The sequence below is a fragment of the Pristiophorus japonicus genome, chromosome 17 (assembly GCF_044704955.1).
Source record: "Pristiophorus japonicus isolate sPriJap1 chromosome 17, sPriJap1.hap1, whole genome shotgun sequence".
Lineage (NCBI taxonomy): Eukaryota > Metazoa > Chordata > Chondrichthyes > Pristiophoridae > Pristiophorus > Pristiophorus japonicus.
In genome coordinates, this window is record NC_091993.1 from 41444701 (window position 1) to 41465390 (window position 20690).

At 48.3% G+C, this 20690-nt stretch overlaps 1 protein-coding gene across 1 annotated transcript in view; it reads right to left on the bottom strand.

The window, feature by feature from the left end:
• Positions 1–13927: 13927 nt before the first annotated feature.
• il16 (interleukin 16) overlaps positions 13928–20690 on the bottom strand; it is a 124973-nt gene continuing 118210 nt past the window's right edge. The window contains exons 20-22 of the mRNA XM_070858677.1: positions 19477–19717; positions 18616–18744; positions 13928–15831 (exon numbers count right to left, since the gene is read on the bottom strand). Coding sequence (XP_070714778.1) covers positions 15638–15831; positions 18616–18744; positions 19477–19717 — 564 coding nt within the window. The 3' untranslated portion in view covers positions 13928–15637. The remainder of the gene's footprint in view (positions 15832–18615; positions 18745–19476; positions 19718–20690) is intronic.

Below are 20690 nucleotides of genomic sequence, written 5' to 3' on the forward strand. Positions count from 1 at the left end.
CCAACAGTTGCGACCTCTGGTGGCAAGTCTTACACCGTTACAATGTTTACATACATGACATCACTCACACCCCCCCAAGTCTTTGATACAAATTATTTACAAGTGAGACGATCCGGGGCCCCACGCTCCCTGGTTGATTGTCTGAGTTCAAACTCTGGCATGGGTGAGTTGGTCGGACCATTGCTGCACTGCGGCGCGGCTGGTCTCACAGGACTGTTGGGAATGGTGGGTTCATCCTCTTGATTGACAGAGAGGTCGATTGCTGGTTGGATGTGTGTTGGTGGATCGATGATGGTGATGTCCTCTTCAGGTTGTTCCTGGTTATCGGTGAACTGCAATTTGGTCTGATCCAAATGCTTTCTGCATGTTTATCCATTCAGTTGTTTGACTATAAACACTCTATTCCCCTCCTTGGCTGAGACAGTGCCAGCGACCCATTTAGGACCATGACCGTACTTCAGGACAAACACAGAGTAGTTAACATCAATGTCACATGATACAGCCGTGCAATTGTGGTACATGTTTTGCCGGTGACACCGGGTTTCCATATGATCATTTAGATCCGAGTGAACTAGGGAGAGCCTGGTTTTGAGTGCTCTCTTCATTAACAATTCTGCCAGGGGAACCCCAGTGAGTGAGTGGGGTCTCATCCGGTAGCTGAGCAGAACCCGAGATTCCGTCACGTGTTTCAAGCTCTGCTTGATGTTTTGGACTGCCCATTCTGCTTGACCGTTGGATGCGAGCTTAAACGAGACAGACCTGACCTGCTTGATGCCATTGCGGGTCATAAACTCGTTGAATTCCGAGCTGTTGAAACATGGTCCATTGTCACTAACAGACGTCGGGTAAGCCATGGGTGGCGAACATAGCCCGGAGGCTTTCAATGGTGGCAGTGGATGTGCTGGATGACATGATTATGCATTCAATCCAAGCGTCCACTACAACTAAAAACATCTGAGAAAGGGGCCAGCAAAATCAACGTGGATCCTGGACTACGGTTTGGAGGACCATGACCACAGACTCAATGGAGCCTCCCTTGGTGTATTGCTCAATTGTGAGCACGTGTTACACTGGTGTACGCATGACTCTAAGTCCGAGTCAATGCCGGGCCACCAAACATGCGATCTGGCTATAGCTTTCATCATGACTATGCCTGAGTGGGTATTCTGTAGGCTGCGTATAAACATTTCCCTGCCTTTTTTTGGCAAAACCACACGATTACCTCATGAGAGACAATCCGACTGGATGGACATTTCATCTTTGCATCGTTGAAATGGCTTAATTTCATCTTGCATTTCCCCAGGAATGGCTGACCAGCTCCCATTGAGGACACAACTTTTTACAAGTGATAGCACAGGATCCTGGCTGGTCCAGGTCCTGATCTGACGAGCAGTGACTGGTGACCTCTTGCTCTCAAAAGCATCCATGACCAGAAGCAAGTCTGCAGGCTGCGCCATTTCCACCCCGGTAGTGGGCAATGGTAGTTGACTGAGGGCATCAGCACAGTTCTCCGTGTCTGGTCTGTGACAGATAACATAGTCATAGGCGGACAATGTTAGTGCCCATCTTTGGATGCGGGACGAAGCATTGATGTTTATGCCTTTTGCTTTCTGAAAACAGCGAAATGAGCAGTTTGTGATCAGTTTCAAGCTCAAACTGAAGTCCAAATATGTATTGGTGCATTTTCTTAACCCCCATATACACATGCTAACGCCTCTTTCTCGACCATACTGTCGGCTCTTTCAGCCTTAGATAGACTTCTAGACGCTAATGTAACCGGTTGAAGTTTGCCCGGTACATTGGGTTGCTGTAGCACACAGCCGACCCCGTACGATGATGCATCACAATCTAGCACTAATCATTTACATGGGTCATACAGTACAAGTAACTGATTAGAACAAAGTAGGTTTCTGTCCTTCTCAAAGGCTGTCTCTTGAGATTTACCCCAAACCCAGTCGTCACCCTTACGTAGCAAAATGTGCAACGGTTCCAGCAAAGTGCTTAATCCAGGTAGAAAGTTATCAAAATAGTTGAGTCCCAGGAATGAATGCAGCTCCGTCACATTCGGTGGTCTGGGTGCATTCTTGATGGCCTCTGTCTTTGAGTCAGTGGGTCTGATGCCGTCTGCCGCAATCTTTCTCCCCAAAAATTCGACCTCTGGCGCCAGGAAAACACGCTTGGAGCATTTCAGCCTGAGTCCCACTCTGTCTTGTCGATTTAGAACCTCTTCCAGGTTGTGCAGGTGTTCGGTGGTGTCACAACCGGTGATCAGGATGTCGTCTTGAAACAACGGTGCGCGGAACCGATTTCAGAAAACTCTCCATGTTCCTCTGGAAGATAGCAGCAGCCGAGCGAATCCCAAAAGGGCATCCGTGGTGTATAAACAGTCTGATGCACGTCAATCTTTTCGAAGATTCAGCCAGCTCCTGTGTCATGTAGGCAGAGGTTAGGTCCAACTTGGTGAATGACTTCCCCACCTGCTAACGTTGCGAACAGGTCATCCGCCTTGAGTAGCGGGTATTGGTCCTGCAACGAGACTCTGTTAATCGTTACCTTGTAGTCTCTGCAGATCCTGACCGTGCCATTGCTTTTCAACACCGACACAATTGGACTGGCCCACTCATTGAACTCGACTGGCAATATGATTCCCTCTTGTTGAAGTCTGTCCAGTTCGATCTTGACTTTCTCCCTCATATATGGAACCGCTCGAGCCTTGTGATGAATGAGCCTTACATCGGGGACTAGATGGATCTGCACCTTGGCACCTGTGAAGTTGTCGATGCCTGGTTCAAATAGCGACGGAAACTTGCTCAGCATTTGGGCTCACAAGGCATCATCCACTGAAGATAGTGCTTTGATGTCGTCCCAGTTCCATCAAACCTTTCCCGGCCAATAGCGTTGGGCCATCACCTGGTACAATCCACAGTGATAAATCATGCACAGCTCCGTCATACGATACCTTAACTGCCGCACTGCCAATGACTGGTATGTTAGCTCTTTGCGCAGCTTTGTCTGAATCAGGCTCAGTTTGGGCCTTTGTGCCTTGTTGCACCACAGTTTCTCAAAAGCTTTCTGGCTCATAATTGACTGACTCGCCCCCGTGTCCAACTCCATTGATACCGGAATACCGTTCAGTTTGACTTTCAGCATAATAGGAGGGCTCTTGGTGGTGACGGTGTGTACCCTATACACTTCTTCCTCGGGTTAAGTTGCCTCTCTTGTTTGTTCTGCGTGATCCACGCCGGATCGATCATCCTCTGCCACGTGGTGAGTTGCAGCACTTTTGTACATTTACTGGAGGTGCCCCATTGTTTTGCAGCCTTTGCACACGTAGTGCTTGAATCGACATTGATGGGCTTGATGATTACCCCCGCAGCGCTAACAGGTGCTAATGGATTTGCATTCATGCCCGATGGCGAACTCTTGAGTCATCCTAGGTCTTGCAGCTGCAGGCGTGTAGACCCTGCCATATGCAGTCTGCCTGCTAGCGACGTTATTTTATGCACAGTACTTACTGGTGAGCTTCGATGCTGGGAAGATATCTGTCTGGTATTATCGCTCGTGGATATGAATGCCTGGGCTATCATAATGGCCTTGCTCAGGTCTAGGGATTCGGCGGACATCAGCTTGCGAAGAATGACCTCATGGCCGATGCCAAGCACAAAAAAGTCCCGTAGCATTTCCCCCAAAAATCCAGCAAATTCGCAAGTTCCCGCAAGGCGTCTCAGGTCGGTGACATAACTCGCTACGTCCTGGCCCCTTAGAGTGATGGTGCATGTAGAAACGATACCTGGCCATTAAGATACTTCCGGCTTGAGGTGGTTCCGAACCAGTGTACACAACTCTGTATATGTCTCCTCCGCTGGTTTCTCTGGTGCTAGCAGATTCTTGATGAGGCCGTATATTGTGGACCCACACACGGTGAGGAGAATCGCCCTGCGCTTGATCGCTTTTATCATCCCCATCCAGCTCGTTGGCCACGAAGTACTGGTCGAGACGCTCAACGAAGGCTTCCCAATCATCACCCTCTACAAATCTCTCTCAAATACCAACGGCAGCCATGACCAGGTGAAAGTTCATAATCTGTTACTCATCGCCAATTAAGTATGGAAGAACTCCACAAGACTGAGTACTGTGAGCTAAAACTGATGTGACCTTAGTCTCTTTAATACAACTCCAGAGTACTTAAGCAGCATGGCAGACAACCTTTTATACTCCATTGCACGAGGTGTGCGGGTAACCCTTGGGCCTCCAACAGTTGTGCCCTCTGGTGACAAGTCTTACACAGTTACAATGTTTACATACATAACAGCCACACCACCTATCTTTCCTTCCCTATCTTTCCTGAACACCTTATAACCAGGAATGTCTGCACTCAATTCCCTAAGCATCCTATAATGCATCCCATCCACTCCTGGTGATTTATCTATTTCAAGTACAGCCAGCCTTTCTAATACCTTCACTTTATCAATTTTTATCCTATCAAGTACCTCCACTACCTCCTCCTTCACTGTGTCTATGGCAGCATCCTTTTCCTTGGTGAAGTCAAATGCAAAGTACTCATTCAGTACCTCGGCCATGCCCGCTGCCTCCATGCGTAGGTCTCCTATTTGGTCCCTAATCAGCCCCACCCTCCTCTTACTATCCGTTTACTATTTATATGCCTATAGAAGACTTTTGGATTCCCTTTTTTGTTAGCTGCCAGTCTATTCTCATCCCCTATCTCTGTCCCTTTTTCACTTCTCTGACCTTTCTATATTCAGCCTGATTCTCAGATATATTCTCAACCTGACATCTCCAGCACTGTAACATTTTCCTTAACTAATACTGCCACACCACCTCCTATCTTTCCTTCCATATCTTTCCTGAACATCTTATAACCAGGAATATTTAATACCCAATCCTGCCCTTTTTTGAACCAGGTCTCAGTTATTGCCACAGCCATATTCCCATGTGGCTATTTGTGCCTGCAGCTCACTTACCTTGTTTGCTACGCTTCGTGTGTTCACATACAGACACTATAAACCCATTTTGCACCATCCTGTATGTTAGTTTGACCCCACCTAATACCTTACTATTTCTTACTTTAGTGCTTTCTGTCTCTTCCAGTCCTTTGAGTACTTTATTTCCCCTTTCTAATGTTACATCCTGGTACCCATCCCCTGCCAAATTAGTTTAAACCCTCCCCCAGCAGCACGAGCAAACCTCCCCGCGAGGAAATTGGTTCCGCCCTGTTGAGGTGCAAGCCCTTCAGCCTGTACACGTCCCACCTCCCACATAACCGGTCCCAATGCCCGAAATCCTCCCTCCTGCAATATCTCTCCAGCCATACATTCATCTGCGCTATCCTCCTATTTCTATATTCCCGTGTGGCACCGGGAGTAATCCAGAGATTACTACCTTTTGAGGTCTTGCTTTTTAATCTTTTTCCTAGCTCTTTAAAATCTGCCTGCAGGATTTTTCCCACTTTCTATCTATGTCATTGGTACCGATGTGCACCACGGACTGTTCACCCTCCCCCTTCAGAATATTCTGCAGCCGTTCAGTGACATCCTTGCCCCTGGCTTCAGGGAGACAACATACCATCCTGGAGTCACGTCTATGACCGTGGAAACCCCTGCCTTCTCCCCTAACTATCCAATCCCCTGCCACTATTGCTCTCCCACTTTTCTTCCTACCCCCACCCTCCCCCTGCGCAGCTGAGCCACCCGTAGTGCCGCGGACTTGGCTCTGTCTGTACTCCCAGAGTAAACATCGCTGTCATCAATACTCAGAACCGAATACCGGTTGGAGAGCGAGATACACTCTGGGGACTCCTGCACTATCTGTCTGGTCTTCCTCTTCTGTCTGGCAGTCACCCATTCCCTCTCTGCCTGCACACCCTTTATCTGTGGGGTGACTACCTCCTGAAATGTGCTATTACCGAAGCTCTCAGACTCGCGGATGTATCACAGTGACGCCAGCAACTGCTCAAGCTCCGAAACCCGGAGCTCGAGCTCTTCCAGCTGACGACACTTCTTGCACATGTGTTTGTCCAGGACAGGGGTAGCGCCCTGGAGTTCCCACATGGCACAGGATGTGCATTCCACAGGACTGAGGTGCCCTGCCATGCCTTTACTTAATAGACTATTAACTAGAAACACTTACCAGCTACTCACCAATCAGCTCCTTCCCTGGTTGTGATGTCACTAGCTTTTTTGCAGTTGTGGTTTTGTTTTTGCTGGAGGTACTCCCTGTCTCCTCGCTGCTACTCCGGTCTACAGAGGTAGGGAGGAAGGAAGGAATCGGTAAAACTAATTCGGCTGTGTTTATTTGCACCACAAGTGGATTGGACCAGATTTCTGATTGGTCCCCTTTGTACAAGACTCACCCAACAGTTTGTCTGGAACGTGTAATTTGATCCTGCCTGCTAGAAAGTAATTCAAAGTCTCTGCAATGTGTAATTTGATCCAATCATCACAGGCAGCCTATCCGAGCCAAGCTCGTCCAGTACAGCCATGTTAATGTGGAGGGTCATCTCGAAAAGCAAGATAACTCACGGCCATGTACAGCCTGCCCTGTTGACCTACTCCCAATCAGCAGTTGAGTGATACCACATAAAGTGCTGGAAATGCTCAGCAAGTCGGGCAGCATCTGTGGAGAGAGAAGCAGCAGTACCATTTCAGGTTGATAACCTTTCATCAGAATGTGAAACTTTAACTCGCTTTCTCTTTCTATAAATGCTACCTGATTTGCTGAGTGAAAGCCACAGCATTGACTATTTTACATTATTTGAGCTGGTAGGTTGGTCTAGTGAGGCACACTTCATTCATTGAGAACAGCTGAGGGTGACGTCATTGAAGGTGACATCACGAGCAGATTTTTAGCATCTGCTGAGAATTACATCAAGTGGCCTTGGCTCATATGCAGGATGACATCACGGGTCAACAGGAGGTACCCGCGCTGTCGCTAATCACTCCATCAAGCTAAACACTCTGCGTGAGAGCTGCGGTGACTGATGGGCCATTGGGTCTGGGTCATGGGTTGTTAACCGCTTCATTGGGTACAGATTGAATAGTGACAGCATCGTGACTTCCGGATTTCGTCCAGTCCAATGATGTCACTTGCTGCACACGCACCGGACTTTCCGAGAAATCAACTCCGTGCCGTTCATCGTCATGAGTGTGATCCTGGTCCCACCCACCCTTTCCCTCAACGACTATCTATTCCACCTGTGACAGGGACTGTGGTTCCCATATTGGACTGTTCAGCCACCTAAGGACTCTAAAAATGAGTGGAAGCAAGTCTTCCTCGACTCCGAGGGACTGCCTATTATGATGATGATGATCCTGGTCTGGGGGGGAGGAGAGGGAGAACGTGGGGTAGGTGTAAAGGGGGTGGAGGTGGGGTTGGATGAATGTGATCCACATCTAATGGGGGAGAACATGGTCTTCCCCATCTGAGTCATGTTCTTGCTCTCATTCCTGCCCCCCCCCCCCTTTTAGAGCAAAATCAAGTTCTTCCTCCATCCCTACTGATCTTCTTGTGCTCACCTCTGCCCCCGAGTTTCTGATCTCTTCCCTCCCTCCTGGCCCCCCCTCAAGTTCCTGACTTATTCTCTCTCCCCACCCACCCCATCCTGTGTTCCAGACCTTCTCCCCCTGAGCTGGGCCTACAGCTGGTGAATGGGCTCAGGATATGAGCTGGACCGACAACCGGTGAATGGACCCCGGGCTGGGGGTATGAGCTGGGCTTACAGCTGGTGAATGGGCCCTGGGCTGGGGGTATGGGCGGGGCCTATAGCTGGTGAATGGACTCGGGTATGAGCTGGGCCTACAGTCGGTGAATGGGGCCCAGGCTGGGGGTTGGAGCTGGGCAGTGAATGGGTCTCGGGCTGGGGTCTGAGCTGGGCCTACAGCCAGTGAATGGGCCCTGGGCTGGGGGTATGAGTTAGGCAGTGAATGGGCTCCAGGCTGGGGGTTTGAGCTGGGCCTACAGGAAACAGTTCAGGTTGCAGGACACGATGGTTCCATCCCAGGATATTAAAAGTAAATGAGGAAATTGCAGCTGTTCTAGTCATGATCTTCCAAACCCCTCGATTCAGGAATTATCCCCATGGATTTGAAAATTGGCAATGTCACTCCACTATTTAAGAAGGGTAATAGAAATAAACTGGGAAATTATATGCCTATTACCTGACGTCAGTTGTGGGGAAGTTACTACAATCAATTGTTAGGGACAGAGTGACTGAGCATTTGGGCGAACATGACGGATCAGAGAACTGGCGTGGATCTTTAAAGGTAAGTCAGGTCTAACAAACCTAGCTGATTTAAAAAAGCTATTTATTTATTCATGGGATGTGGGCATCGCTGTATAGGCCAGCATTTATTGAATGTCGCTAATTGCCCCGGAGAAGGTGGTGGTAAAACGCTGCCTTGAACCGCTACAGTCCATGCGGTGAAGGTGCTCCCATTGTGCTGTTAGGTAGGGAGTTCCAGGATTGGTAGATAAGGGAGTGTCTATGGATGTTATTTATATAGACTCCAGAAGGCATTCAATAAGGTTTGACATAAGAGACTGTTAACAAAAATGGGAGAGCACATGGAATTGAAGGCAACCTGTTGACATGGGTAGGGAATTGGTTAGGATAGGACACAGATAATGTACAAGTTGGCAGGATGTGACTAGTAGTGACCCTTCACCCCTTCGATCTGCACTGGGGCCTCAGCTTTTCACTATATTTTTGTAAATGACTTAGATGAAGGAATAGCGAGCCACATATCCAAGTTTGCTGACAACACCAAGTTGGGTGGCACAGTGAATAGTGCCGATGGGAGCAGGAAGTTGCAAAGCTTGATTGAATGAATGGGCAAAACTGAGGCAGATGGAGTTCAATGTAGGGAAATGTGAGCTCATCTATTTTGGACCCAAGAAAGATAGATCCGAGTATTTTCTAAATACGAGCTTGAGCTAGGAACTGTGGAGGAGCAGGAAGAGTTCGGGGTCCATGTACAGAAATCGCTGCACACCAGTGGGCAGCTACAACAAATAATTCAAAAGGCGAATGGAATGTTGGCCTATATCTCAAGGGGGCTGGAATACAGAAGTTATGTCACAGCTGTAGAGAGCTCTGTTTAGATCCCAGCTGGAGCACGGCATTCAGTTCTGGGCACCGCACCTCAGCAATATTGGCCTTGCAGGGATTGCAGTTAAATGTTCCCGATAAGCAGCACATCAATCTGTGAAGGTACTGTGCAAGGCCACTCACAGGCTGTCCCATTGAAGATCATCATCATAGGCAGTCCCTCGGAATCGAGGAAGACTTGCTTCCACTCTTAGCATGAGTTCTTAGGTGGCTGTACAGTCCAATACGAGAATCACAGTCTCTGTCACAGGTGGGAAAGATAGTCGTTGAGGGAAAGGGTGGGCAGGTAACCTGGTTTGCCGCACGCTCCTTCCGCTGCCTGCGCTTGATTTCTGCATGCTCTCAGCGACGATACTCGAGGAGCTCAGCGCCCTCCCGAGTGCACTTCCTCCACTTAGGGTGGTCTATGGCCAAGGACTCCCAGGTGTCAGTGGGGATGTCACACTTTATCAGGGAGGCTTTGAGGGTGTCCTTGTAACGTTTCCTCTGCCCGCCTTTGGCTCATTTGCCGTGGACGAGTTCCGAGTAGAGCGCTTGCTTTGGAAGTCTCGTGTCTGGCATGTGGACTATGAGGCCTGCCCAGTGGAGCTGACCAAGTGTGGTCAGTGCTTCAATGCTGGGGATGTTGGCCTGGACGAGGACACTAATGTTTGTGCTTCTGTCCTCCCAGGGGATTTGCAGGATCTTGCGGAGACATCGCTGGTGGTATTGAGGTGTCTACTGTACATGGTCCACGTCCCTGAGCCATACAGGAGGGTGGGTATTACTACGGCCTTGTAGACCATGAGCTTGGTGACAGTTTTGAGGGACTGATCTTCAAAGACTTTTCCTCAGCCGGCCGAAGGCTGCAATGGCGCACTGGAGGCGGTGTTGGATCTCATCATCAATGCCTGCTCGTGTTGATAGGAGGCTCCCGAGATAGGAAAAGTGGTCCACGTTGTCCAGGGCCACGCCATGGATCTTGATATTTGGGGGGCAGTGCTGTGTGGCGAGGACAGGCTGGTGGAGGATCTTTGTCTTACAGATGTTTAGCATAAGGCCTATGCTTTCATGCGCCTCGGTAAATACTTTGACTATGTCCTGGAGTTCAGCCTCTGTGTGTGCACAGACACAGGCATTGTCCGCGTACTGTAGCTCGACGACAGGGGTTGGAGTGGTCTTGGACCTGGCCTGGAGATGGCGAAGGTTGAACAGCTTCCCACTGGTTCTGTAGTTTAGCTCCATTCCAGCGGGCAGCTTATCAACTGTGAGGTGGAGCATGGCAGCGAGGAAGATTGAGAAGAGGGTTGGGGCGATGACGCAGCTCTGCTTGACTTCAGTCCGGACATGAATTGGGTCTGTGATGGATCTGTTGGTAAGGATCACGGCCTGCATGTCATCGTGGAGCAGGCGGAGTATGGTGACGTACTTTTGGGGGCATCCGAAACGGAGGAGGACGCTCCATAGACCCTCGCGGTTGACAGTGTCGAAGGCCTTTGTAAGGTCGAAGGCGGCCATGTAATAAGGGCTGGCGCCGTTCCCTGCATTTTTTCTGCAGCTGTCGCGCTGCAAAGATCATGTCCGTTGTGCCCCAGAGGGGACGAAATCCGCACTGCGACTCGGGGAGGAGCTCCTCGGCCACGGGGAGAAGACGGTTGAGGAGGACTCTAGCGACGACTTTCCCAGTGGTTGATAGCAGGGAGATTCCTCTGTAGTTGCCGCAGTCGGACTTGTCCCCTTTTTTAAAAATGGTCACGATCACTGCATCTCTAAGATCTCCCGGCATGCTCTCCTCCCTCCAGATGAGAGAGATGAGGTCGTGTCTTCGCACCAGTAGTGCCTCTCCGCCATACTTCAGTGCCTCAGCAGGGATTCCATCTGCTCCCGTAGCCTTGTTGTTTTTTAGCTGTCTTATGGCCTTTTCTACCTCATGCAGTGTTGGGGTGTCAGTGAGGTGGTGGTGGGTAACATGCTGCGGGATGGAGTCGAGGACACGCGAGTCAAATTCAGAGTCTCGGAAGCTACTACGCGTGCGTAGCCATGCAGCTTACAAGTGAAGCTTTACAAATTTAAAGGCACTGCACATTTATATAAACAGGCTGCACACCCTCGGTCATGTCTCGAGAGAGAGAGAGCATTGGTTGCATTGCAGGTTCACCAGAATGCTACCGAGGCTAAAAGAGTTAAATCACGAGGACAGGTTGCATAGACTAGGGTTCTATTACCTTGCAACGTTGCTCCTTCCACCCTTCAAGGTTTAGTTCGGACCTGGAATTTTAGGTCCATCATTGAAACACCTGTGAACTTTTTGACGTGGAAGCAAGTCATCCTTGGTTCGAGGGACTGAATATGATTACATTGAATATAGAAGATTAAGGAGTGATCTAATTGAGCTGTTTAAGATGATTAAAGGAGCTGATAGGGTCGATTGAAACGTTTTCCTCTGGTGGCAGAGTGCAGAACAAGGGGGCCTAACCTTAAAATTAGAGTTCGGCCATTTACTGGTAATGTCAGGAAACACCTCTTCAAACAAAGGGTAGTGAAAATCTGGAATTCTATCCCCCAAAAAACTGTTTTGATTCGGCCAAATGAAAATGTCAAAACTAATATTGATAGATTTTGAAAGATTCCATTCTTTTCTCCCCTTCCCCTTTCAGTGCTCCTTAAGAATCTCTTCATTTCGAACACACTCCAGTTCTGACAAAGGGTCATCGACCCGAAACTTTAACTCCATTTCTCTCCACAGATGCTGCCTGACCCGCCGAGATTTCCAGCATTTTCTGTTTTTATTTCAGATTCCAGTATTTTGCTTTTGTATTTTGTGTTGATAGATTTGTGTAAGGGTATTAAGGGTTACAGAGCCAACGAGTGTAGGTGGAGTTAAGATATAAATCAGCCATGATCTAATTAAATGGCAGAACAGGCTCGAGGGGCTGAATGGCCTAGTCCCGTTCCCATGATCCTCCCTCGTTCTCACTTAGTGAAGCAACATGTCTGGGTGGGTAACTACGTCTGAGTCAACCGCTCTTAACCATCAGCTTCCCATTTTTAGTTCCTTTTCAATATCGGGTTTGTAAGTTGAATATATATTTTGGATCTTTCACAATTTCCATACTTTGAACACAATATTTTGTGATGGTCCCATGGAACAGCTTGCAGGATTGTTTGTGTCCTGTAATGATTATTATTTTGGCACAAATATCACTCAGTAATGAGGCTGTGTTGGAACAGTGTCACGCTCCGTGTTGCTGTTCAGTCACATGCAGAGTACCATTTCATTTTGGCTAAGACAGGATCACCGCCCAATGAAGTACTCTGTCACTGTAACTTATGTGCTGTACTTGCCCCTCCTGTAGACAATAGATAGCAAAAGGCCAATCTTCCCTTGGTGTGACAGAGGCCCTTTCTCTGTATTTTTTCTTTTAAACTGGTAGAATTTTATGAATTCTCTTCTGTGAATGTGGTTTCAGAATTCGTTTTGCTTATTTCTTTCGTCACCTAAGTCTGAGGCGCACAAAAAAACAATTGCCTTTCTTAGCCTTCTAACCAACTTACTGAGAAAGTCACACAACTAGAGTTTCTGTTGCCGGAACTTCACACTGAGCCCAAAGAGCAAAGGCCTAAGAAGCTGCAAATGTGGTATCAGTACTGTTGGTGTTTAAGAAGGAGCTTGCATTTAACAGCCAGCCTTGGCTCAATGGTCGCACTCGAGCCTCTGAGTCAGAAAGTTCAAGTCCCACTCCAGAGATTGGAGCACATATACTGTCACTCCAGTGCAGTACTGAGGTAGTGCCATCTTTCGGAAGAGACCATAAATGTTGGCCTTCATAGCGAGAGGATTTGAGTATAGGAGCAGGGAGGTCTTACTTCAGTTGTACAGGACCTTGGTGAGGCCACACCTTGAATATTGTGCACAGTTTTGGTCTCCTAATCTGAGGAAGGACATTCTTGCTATTGAGGGAGTACAGCGAAGGTTCACCAGACTGATGCCCGGGATGACAGGACAGACATAAGAAAAATTGGATCAACTAGGCTTATATTCAATGGAATTTAGAAGAATGAGAGGGTATCTCATAGAAACATAAATTTCTGAGGGGATTGGACAGGTTAGATGCAGGAAGAATGTTCCCGATATTGGGGAAGTCCAGAATCAGGGGTCACAGTCTAAGGATCAGGGTTAAGCCATTTAGGACCGAGATGAGGAGAAACTTCTTCACTCAGAGTTGTGAGCATGTGGAATTTTCTACCACAGTAAGTTGTTGAGGCCAGTTCGTTAGCTATATTCAAAAGGGAGTTAGATGTGGCCCTTACGGCTAAAGGAATCAGGGGGTATGGAGAGAAAACAGGAATGGGGTACTAAAGTGTATGATCAGCCATGATCTTATTGAATGGTGGTGCAGGCTCGAAGGGCCAAATGGTCTACTCCTGCACCTATTTTCTATGTTTCTAAAGCGAGACCCCGTCTGCCCCCTCAGGTGGACGTAAAGTATCTTGTGGCACTATTTAGAAAAGGAGCAGGGGAATTCTCCCCGGTGTCCTGGCCAACAGTTATCCCTCAAACCAACACCTAAAGCAGATTATCTGGTCATCAGCACATTGCTGTCTGTGGGAGCTTGCTGTGCACAAATTGATTGCAGCGTTTCCTACATTGCAGCAGAGATTACCCTTCAAAAGGTTCTTAATTAGTTGTAAAGCACTTTGGGACATTTTGAGGTTGTGAAAGGCGCTGTAGAAATGCAGGTCTTTGTTTCTGTATTACATTGATCCAGTATCACAATAAATGGCGGGATTTAACCCAGTCATCAGTCCCAGACTGCGGTCACATGCAGAAGTCTTTATTTGTGCAATTGGTACATGAATTCTCAACAGAAATCAAACAGTGAGCCATTTTTGAAACCACAGTCCTGCTGAAGGCACGGCCAAATGCACTGTGCTTTTCATAATTACACGCAAACTGCAGACACAATTCAAGTACAGTTTTAGCAACAGCCAGTCAGAATCGTAACAAGGGCTGGTTGATCTGCGTACTTCCAGCATGTTCTCTGTGCTTCAGAATTCCAGCATTTCCATTCTTTTTTTATTACTAGATAATCCAAGGAATGTCACAGGAGCTTAGGATGGGATAGAGATCCTTGTTGAACCGCAAGGTAATCTGTGAATTATTCAGCTAGCTGGTGGTTTGCCCCAGCTTCCATTTATAATGTTGCAACTAACCTCTGTTCAGAAGTAAATGATGTACGCAAGCTAAATAGGAACACGTTAGCATTTGTGATCAGCTTACATTTATACAGCTGCTAAAAGGTAGAAAATTGTCCCAAAGTGCTTTGCAATGGCTTAATCAGAAATAGAATGGATGTTGAACGAGAGGAGGAAGTCAAAGTGGTGGGGTTTGAAGGAGAGGGATGTGGAGAGGCAGAGGGGTTTAGGGAGAGATTTCGAGATCATGGGGCCGAAGCAATTTGAAGCAGTGTTGCTTATGGTGGGTGCAGTGACTGGTGGGGTGGGGTGCATGAGGCCAGAGTCTGAGCAATGGACAGTCTTGGGGAGGGGTTGTAGGGCTGGGGAATGTTACAGTGAGAGGGAGGGTGATGAGGGCTTTAAACAAGGTGAGCATTTTAAAGTTTGAGGCATTGGGGGTCAACTAACCAATGGTCAGCGAGCACAGGGATGATGTGTTGGCGGGACTGGGTGTGGGATATGATACGGACAGCAGAGTTTATGGAGGGTGGGAGATGGGAGGCCGGCCATAGTCGAGTCTGGGGGTGAAAAGGCGTGGGTGACAGTTTGAGCCGGGGCACAGGCAGGTGATGGATGGTCCAGCTGTGATCTGTGTGACGGAGAAGATATATAGGGTCGGCAGCTCACTTCGGCGTTGAATATGTTGTGGTCCGTATAAGACAGTAATAGAGAGTTTATTCAATTCTACGCGTTTTGCTTTTTTTCTTCCCACGTCTGCCTTGATGCGCCTCTCAGTAATTTAACGTTACATTGTTTCCTGAGTATTTAATGCACTGCCCTTCCTTTATCTAGTTGCTGTAACCTCCGCCCAATCCTGCATGTGGAGCATACAGAACTAGATGGAGTTTGTGTACCTGTGACAATAACCACAGCTAATTGGCCATTAGCAATTCAGGAAGCTTACATTGTGCTCTGTGCATTATTAATAAATGGGCACTGAAAATAAATATGTGCGGCAGTGTAATGAATGCAGTTGTATGTGGCTGATTGAAGTCTTGTCCAGCACAGTCCGGTGAGTATGTGGAACAGTGTGAGTGTGTGAGAGAGAGACTGTGCGAGAGCTGAGAGTGAGAAGCTGGACTTAGCACAATGTGAATGTGCGTTACTTTATAAACCCCAATCTGTTCACAGGAAGAGCCAGTTTAAAAGGTTAAACAACTTCCATCTGTCAAGGTGTCTCCCAGTGAACATTAGTATGTCGTCCACATTCTTGCATCGCTGCATGATGTGGCAAGGTGTCGCTGCAGGGAGTTTAAATCGGTCTTTAGTTGGTTATCAGGCGCTCTATTCACCGGCTTATGACACCTCTGTGGCTCTGGCTGTGCTAGAAATGGGGCCCTTCCTCCGAATAACTGCTGTGCTGGGACCCTCCGGCAGGGATTTGATGACATTCCAGGCCTCGAAGCGGCTGAGACCCTGCAGCACGATGGCGTTTAGTTGCAGCAACTCATCTCCAGGCTGGATAACGTTGCTCTGTTCAACTGCTCCTCCTGTCAGGGGGGGGAGGGAGGGAGGGAGGGAGATTGGGAAAAATACATCTTTGTTAAATGCAAAACAAGACCCTGAAAAAAATGCAAGGCAAAACTCTACAGTTTTAACAACCTGCTTTGTAAATAAGATTCAGGCACAGCTGTGCACAATAGGAGGCTGTATATCACACACACAGTTCCTGTTCTCGCTTCAGTAATTAGGGAGACTAAGGGAAAGCCAATTGTGAGTCACTGCAGACCCAGGTATCGTGCCCTGGGGCAGGGAGCAGCTAGGGTGTTTCCCTACTGGGGGATCACTCAGAGAATGGCCCCTTCAGTCGACCAGGCTTCTCCTCGGAAGAGATTATCATCAGCTAATTAAGGCAATTTCCCCTCCTTACAACTGTGACTCTGCTCCAAAAGTACTCCCATTAACGGTAAAGTGCTTTGGCGTGCTCTGAGGTTATGAAAGGCACTATACAAATGCAAGTTATACCAGCGCAGCCTTCGGCCGCCTGAGGAAAAGAGTGTTTGAAGACCAGGCCCTCAAAACTGCCACCAAGCTCATGGTCGACAGGGCTGTAGTAATACCCACCCTCCTGTATGGCTCAGAGACATGGACCATGCACAGTAAGTAGATACCTCAAGTCGCTGGAGAAATATCACCAAGGATGCTTCCAAAAGTTCCTACAAATCCCCTGGGTGGACAGATGCACCAACATCAGTGTCCTCGTCCAGGCCAACATCCCCAGCATTGAAGCACTGACCACACTTGACCAGCTCCGCTGGGCAGGCCACATTGTCCGCATGCCAGATACGAGACTCCCAAAGCAAGCGCTCTACTCAGAACTCGTTCATGCCAAACGAGCCAAAGGTGGGCAGAGGAAACGTTACAAGGACACCCTCAAAGCCTCCCTGATAAAGTGCAACATCCTCACCGACACCTGGGAGTCCCTGGTCAAAGACCACCCTAAGTGCAGGAAGTGCATCCGGGAGGGCGCTAAGCACCTCAAGTCTCATCACCGAGAGCATGCAGAAACCAAGCGCAGGCAGCGGAAAGAGCATGCGGCAAATCTGTCCCACCCACCCTTTCCTTCAATGACTGTCTGTCCCACCTGTGGCAGGGATTGTGGCTCTCGTATTGGACTGTTCAGCCACCTAGAAAACATAGAAAAATAGGTGCAGGAGTAGGCCATTCAGTCCTTCAAGCCTGCACCATCATTCAATAAGATCATTCCTTCAGAACCCCTTTCCTGCTTTCTCTCCATACCCCTTGATCCCTTTAGCTGTAAGGGCCGTATCCAACTCCCTCTTGAATATATATAACGAACTGGCATCAACAACTCTGCGGAAGAGAATTCCACAGGTTAACAACTTTGAGTGATGAAGTTTCTACGGATCTCGATCCTAAATGGCCTACCCCTTATCCTTAGAATGAGTCCAGGAGTCACAATCTAAGAGTGGAAGCAAGTCTTCCTTGATTCTGAGGGACAGCCTATGATGATGACAAATGCAAGACTTCTATCCTTCTTTCATTCCATCCCTCTCTCCCTCCCTCCCTCCCTCCAATACACGTTCAGATAAAGGGAGAATTGGCACGAGTGTGTTCGCCCGATTCTCAGCCTGCATTCCCCTGGACACTGTGGGATTGGTGAATTCACCCCAATAACACACCGTCGCTTTCAGTCATGGTGACAAGATGGCAGAAGGCATGAACCCTGTTTCTCTGCGCTCCCATTCGCTAACTGGTGCTGAGGGAATGATGACAATTAAAGGTGCCATTAGTTTCAATGGAAGAAGTCACCCAATCCTATGAGCTGTGAGTTCATGACCTTTCAAATAGAAATGCTTAAAAAATCTGACCACAGGTGCAGAGCAATTCACCAAACCGCTGAATACATCCAAAAGGATACGATATGAAATTACTAGTCGAGGAACAAGGATAGATTGTCTGATCCCACGGCCCCGACATGTCATCTCGCCTGCGAGGAGCATACATCAGGAAATCGCACACACGCAGCCCTCCATTTCCATCCATATGTTGTACCTGCACCATTTGCCAACAGGAGCTCCTGTGAGCAGTGGGAAATTGTGCCTGTAATTTTCATACCTTACTATTGTGGGCGGACCTCATGTGTACAGTCATGGGAGGTTGGGCCTCCAATCATCCTGGTAGTCAGATGATAGAATCATCATGGAGTTGTTGACTAATCACAGCAATCAATCTCAACAATTAGTCTACAACGGATTCAGACATGAGATGAGGAAACACTCAGTAGTGAAGACCTTTGGGAATTGTGCGGAGAATTTGGTCCTCGTTGAACCTGTGTTCCAAGTGGAAAACAGGCGCAAAATGAACCAATTTCTGGGGTCAATGTCCCGTGCCCCAAAACCGCCTAAAGGGCGCCGCCCCATATTGGTGCCAGGCCAGGAATCTTCCACCAACAAAAAAAAGCACTCGCTCCTCCCGGATCCACAACACCTCCGAAGGCTGCGGCTGCTGTTACCCGGTCATTGACCTCCGCCTCCCATTGTCCGTCCCCCCTCCCCGGGACTCACCGAAGGGTCACTGCCATACAAGGCACCAGCAGCTCACCCCAATCATATCAATGAGGCCCAATTGTGGCTGAGCTTCCGCTGAGCCTCCTGCGCACCTTTGGTTAAAATGGACCATGACCGACTTCTACCCCATAGGCCCAAAGTCACCAGTTCCTCCCAAGCATATCCACTCACCGACGCCATTTCTCAAATTACTCTTTTACTGTATCCTATATTGGCAAAAACCACACCTGCTATTTTGCTTACCTTTAAAAATGCGGTTGATAATCAGCGGCTTGTCTCCATGAATGGAGCCCTTTCCTCCTTCCAAACTGAAGCCCACTCCTGCCGCATTCTTTTCAAGCTCCACAATGAAAGTGTTCAACTTATCTTCCGCTGCAGAGGGTGATAACAGCAATGTACTGGTCAGTAAGTCCACTAAACAGCTTTGCCTTCTAACCTATCAGAGTCATCCTTGGTCAGATACAAGTAGAAAATCCACGTGCCATCCCAACATTCAGAAATAAGGGGCAAGTAAAGACTAGCTGGTCCATCAAGCTTGTCCCACGACTCGAGGGTATTGCATCGATCAATAACAGGACAATGAGACAGCGATGAGCACTGCTAGAGTTATTCTAGATTTTAGCACAGCTTCTATTTGCTTGAAGGACTTGATCGGAATCATTGGGTTGCAACTAGATGGACTGCTCTATTTTGGACGCGTGCAAACTCCTACCAATCTTACAATGCCACTCATAGTGCCTCGTTGTCCAATCAACGTGGCAAACAAGACCTGTGACTTTTATTGGTCCAGGAAGGTTTGTAAAGATAAAAACAGAAAGTGTTGGAAATCTCAGCGGGTCAGGCAGCATGTGTGGAGAGAAACAGAGTTAATGTTTCAAGTCGATGACCCTTCATCAGAACATCTGATCAGGTCACAGATCTGAAACGTTAACTCTGTTTCTCTCCACAGATGCTGCCTGACCCGCTGAGATTTGCAGCATTTTGTTTTTATTTCAGATTCCAATATCTGCAGTATTTTGCTTTTGTGTCAAGGTTTGTAGAGACGCATTCAAGTCTGTTTGCAATAAAGAGAATGGAAATGAAATGATCTCTGACAATACTGACCCGACCCTGTGGGGCTCTCGGTTGATGAGCATTCGAGTGATGGGCTGAGCTTGCTTTCACCTTCCTTGGCTTTGTGGATCACAATCACCGCTTGCTTTGGCAATCGAGCCTGACGCAAGATGGTCAGAGCCTCCGTGTGAGTCACACCTTTCAGCGATTGTCCGTTGATCGACAGAATCTCATCGCCTTTTTGAATTGTTCCTTCCTGAGCTGCCAGTCCGTTCGGGAACACTCTGTGAACCTGTTGGGTAGAAAACGGTTCACAACAAATCTATTAGCAAACTAGATGCCTTCTTTTCAGTATCTGGGCACTGCCTGTGCACACCATCTGCTCCAGTCTAGGAGCTTGCTGCAAACAAATATATGCCACGGCATCACAATACGAATTTACATTATATATCATAGGCAGACCCTCGGAATCGAGGAAGACTTGCTTCCACTCTTAAAATGAGTCCTTAGGTGACTGAACAGTCCAATACGAGAATTACAGTCTCTGTCACAGGCGGGACAGATAGTCGTTGAGGGAAAGGGTGGGTGGGGAGTCTGGTTTGCCACACGCTCCTTCCGCTGCCTGCGCTTGATTTCTGCATGCTCTCGGCGACGAGACTCGAGGTACTCAGCGCCCTCCCGGATGCACTTCCTCCTCTTCGGGCAGTCTTTGGCCAGGGACTCCCAGGTGTCGGTGAGGATGTTACACTTTACCAGGGAGGCTTTGAGGGTGTCCTTGTAACGTTTCCTCTGCCCACCTTTGGCTCGTTTGCCGTGAAGGAGTTCCCGAGTAGAGCACTTGCTTTGGGAGTCTCGTGTCTGGCATGTGAACGATGTGGCCTGCCCAACGGAGCTGATCAAGTGTGGTCAGTGCTTCAATGCTGGGGATGTTGGCCTGGTCGAGGACACGAACGTTGGTGCGTCTGTCCTCCCAGGGGATTTGAAGGATCTTGCGGAGACATAGTCGGTGGTATTTCTCCAGCGACTTGAGGTGTCTACTGTACATGGTCCATGTCTCTGAGCCATACAGGAGGGCAAGTATTACTACAGCCCCGTGGATCATGAGCTGAGTGGCAGATTTGAAGGCCTGGTCTTCAAACATTCACACAATACAAACTTATTATATAAAACATCTGGAGGACGACGTTGAGTTCTGGGCACCGTTCCTCAGGAAGGACATATTGGCCTTGGAGGGGGAGCAGTGCAGGTTCACCAGAACGATACTA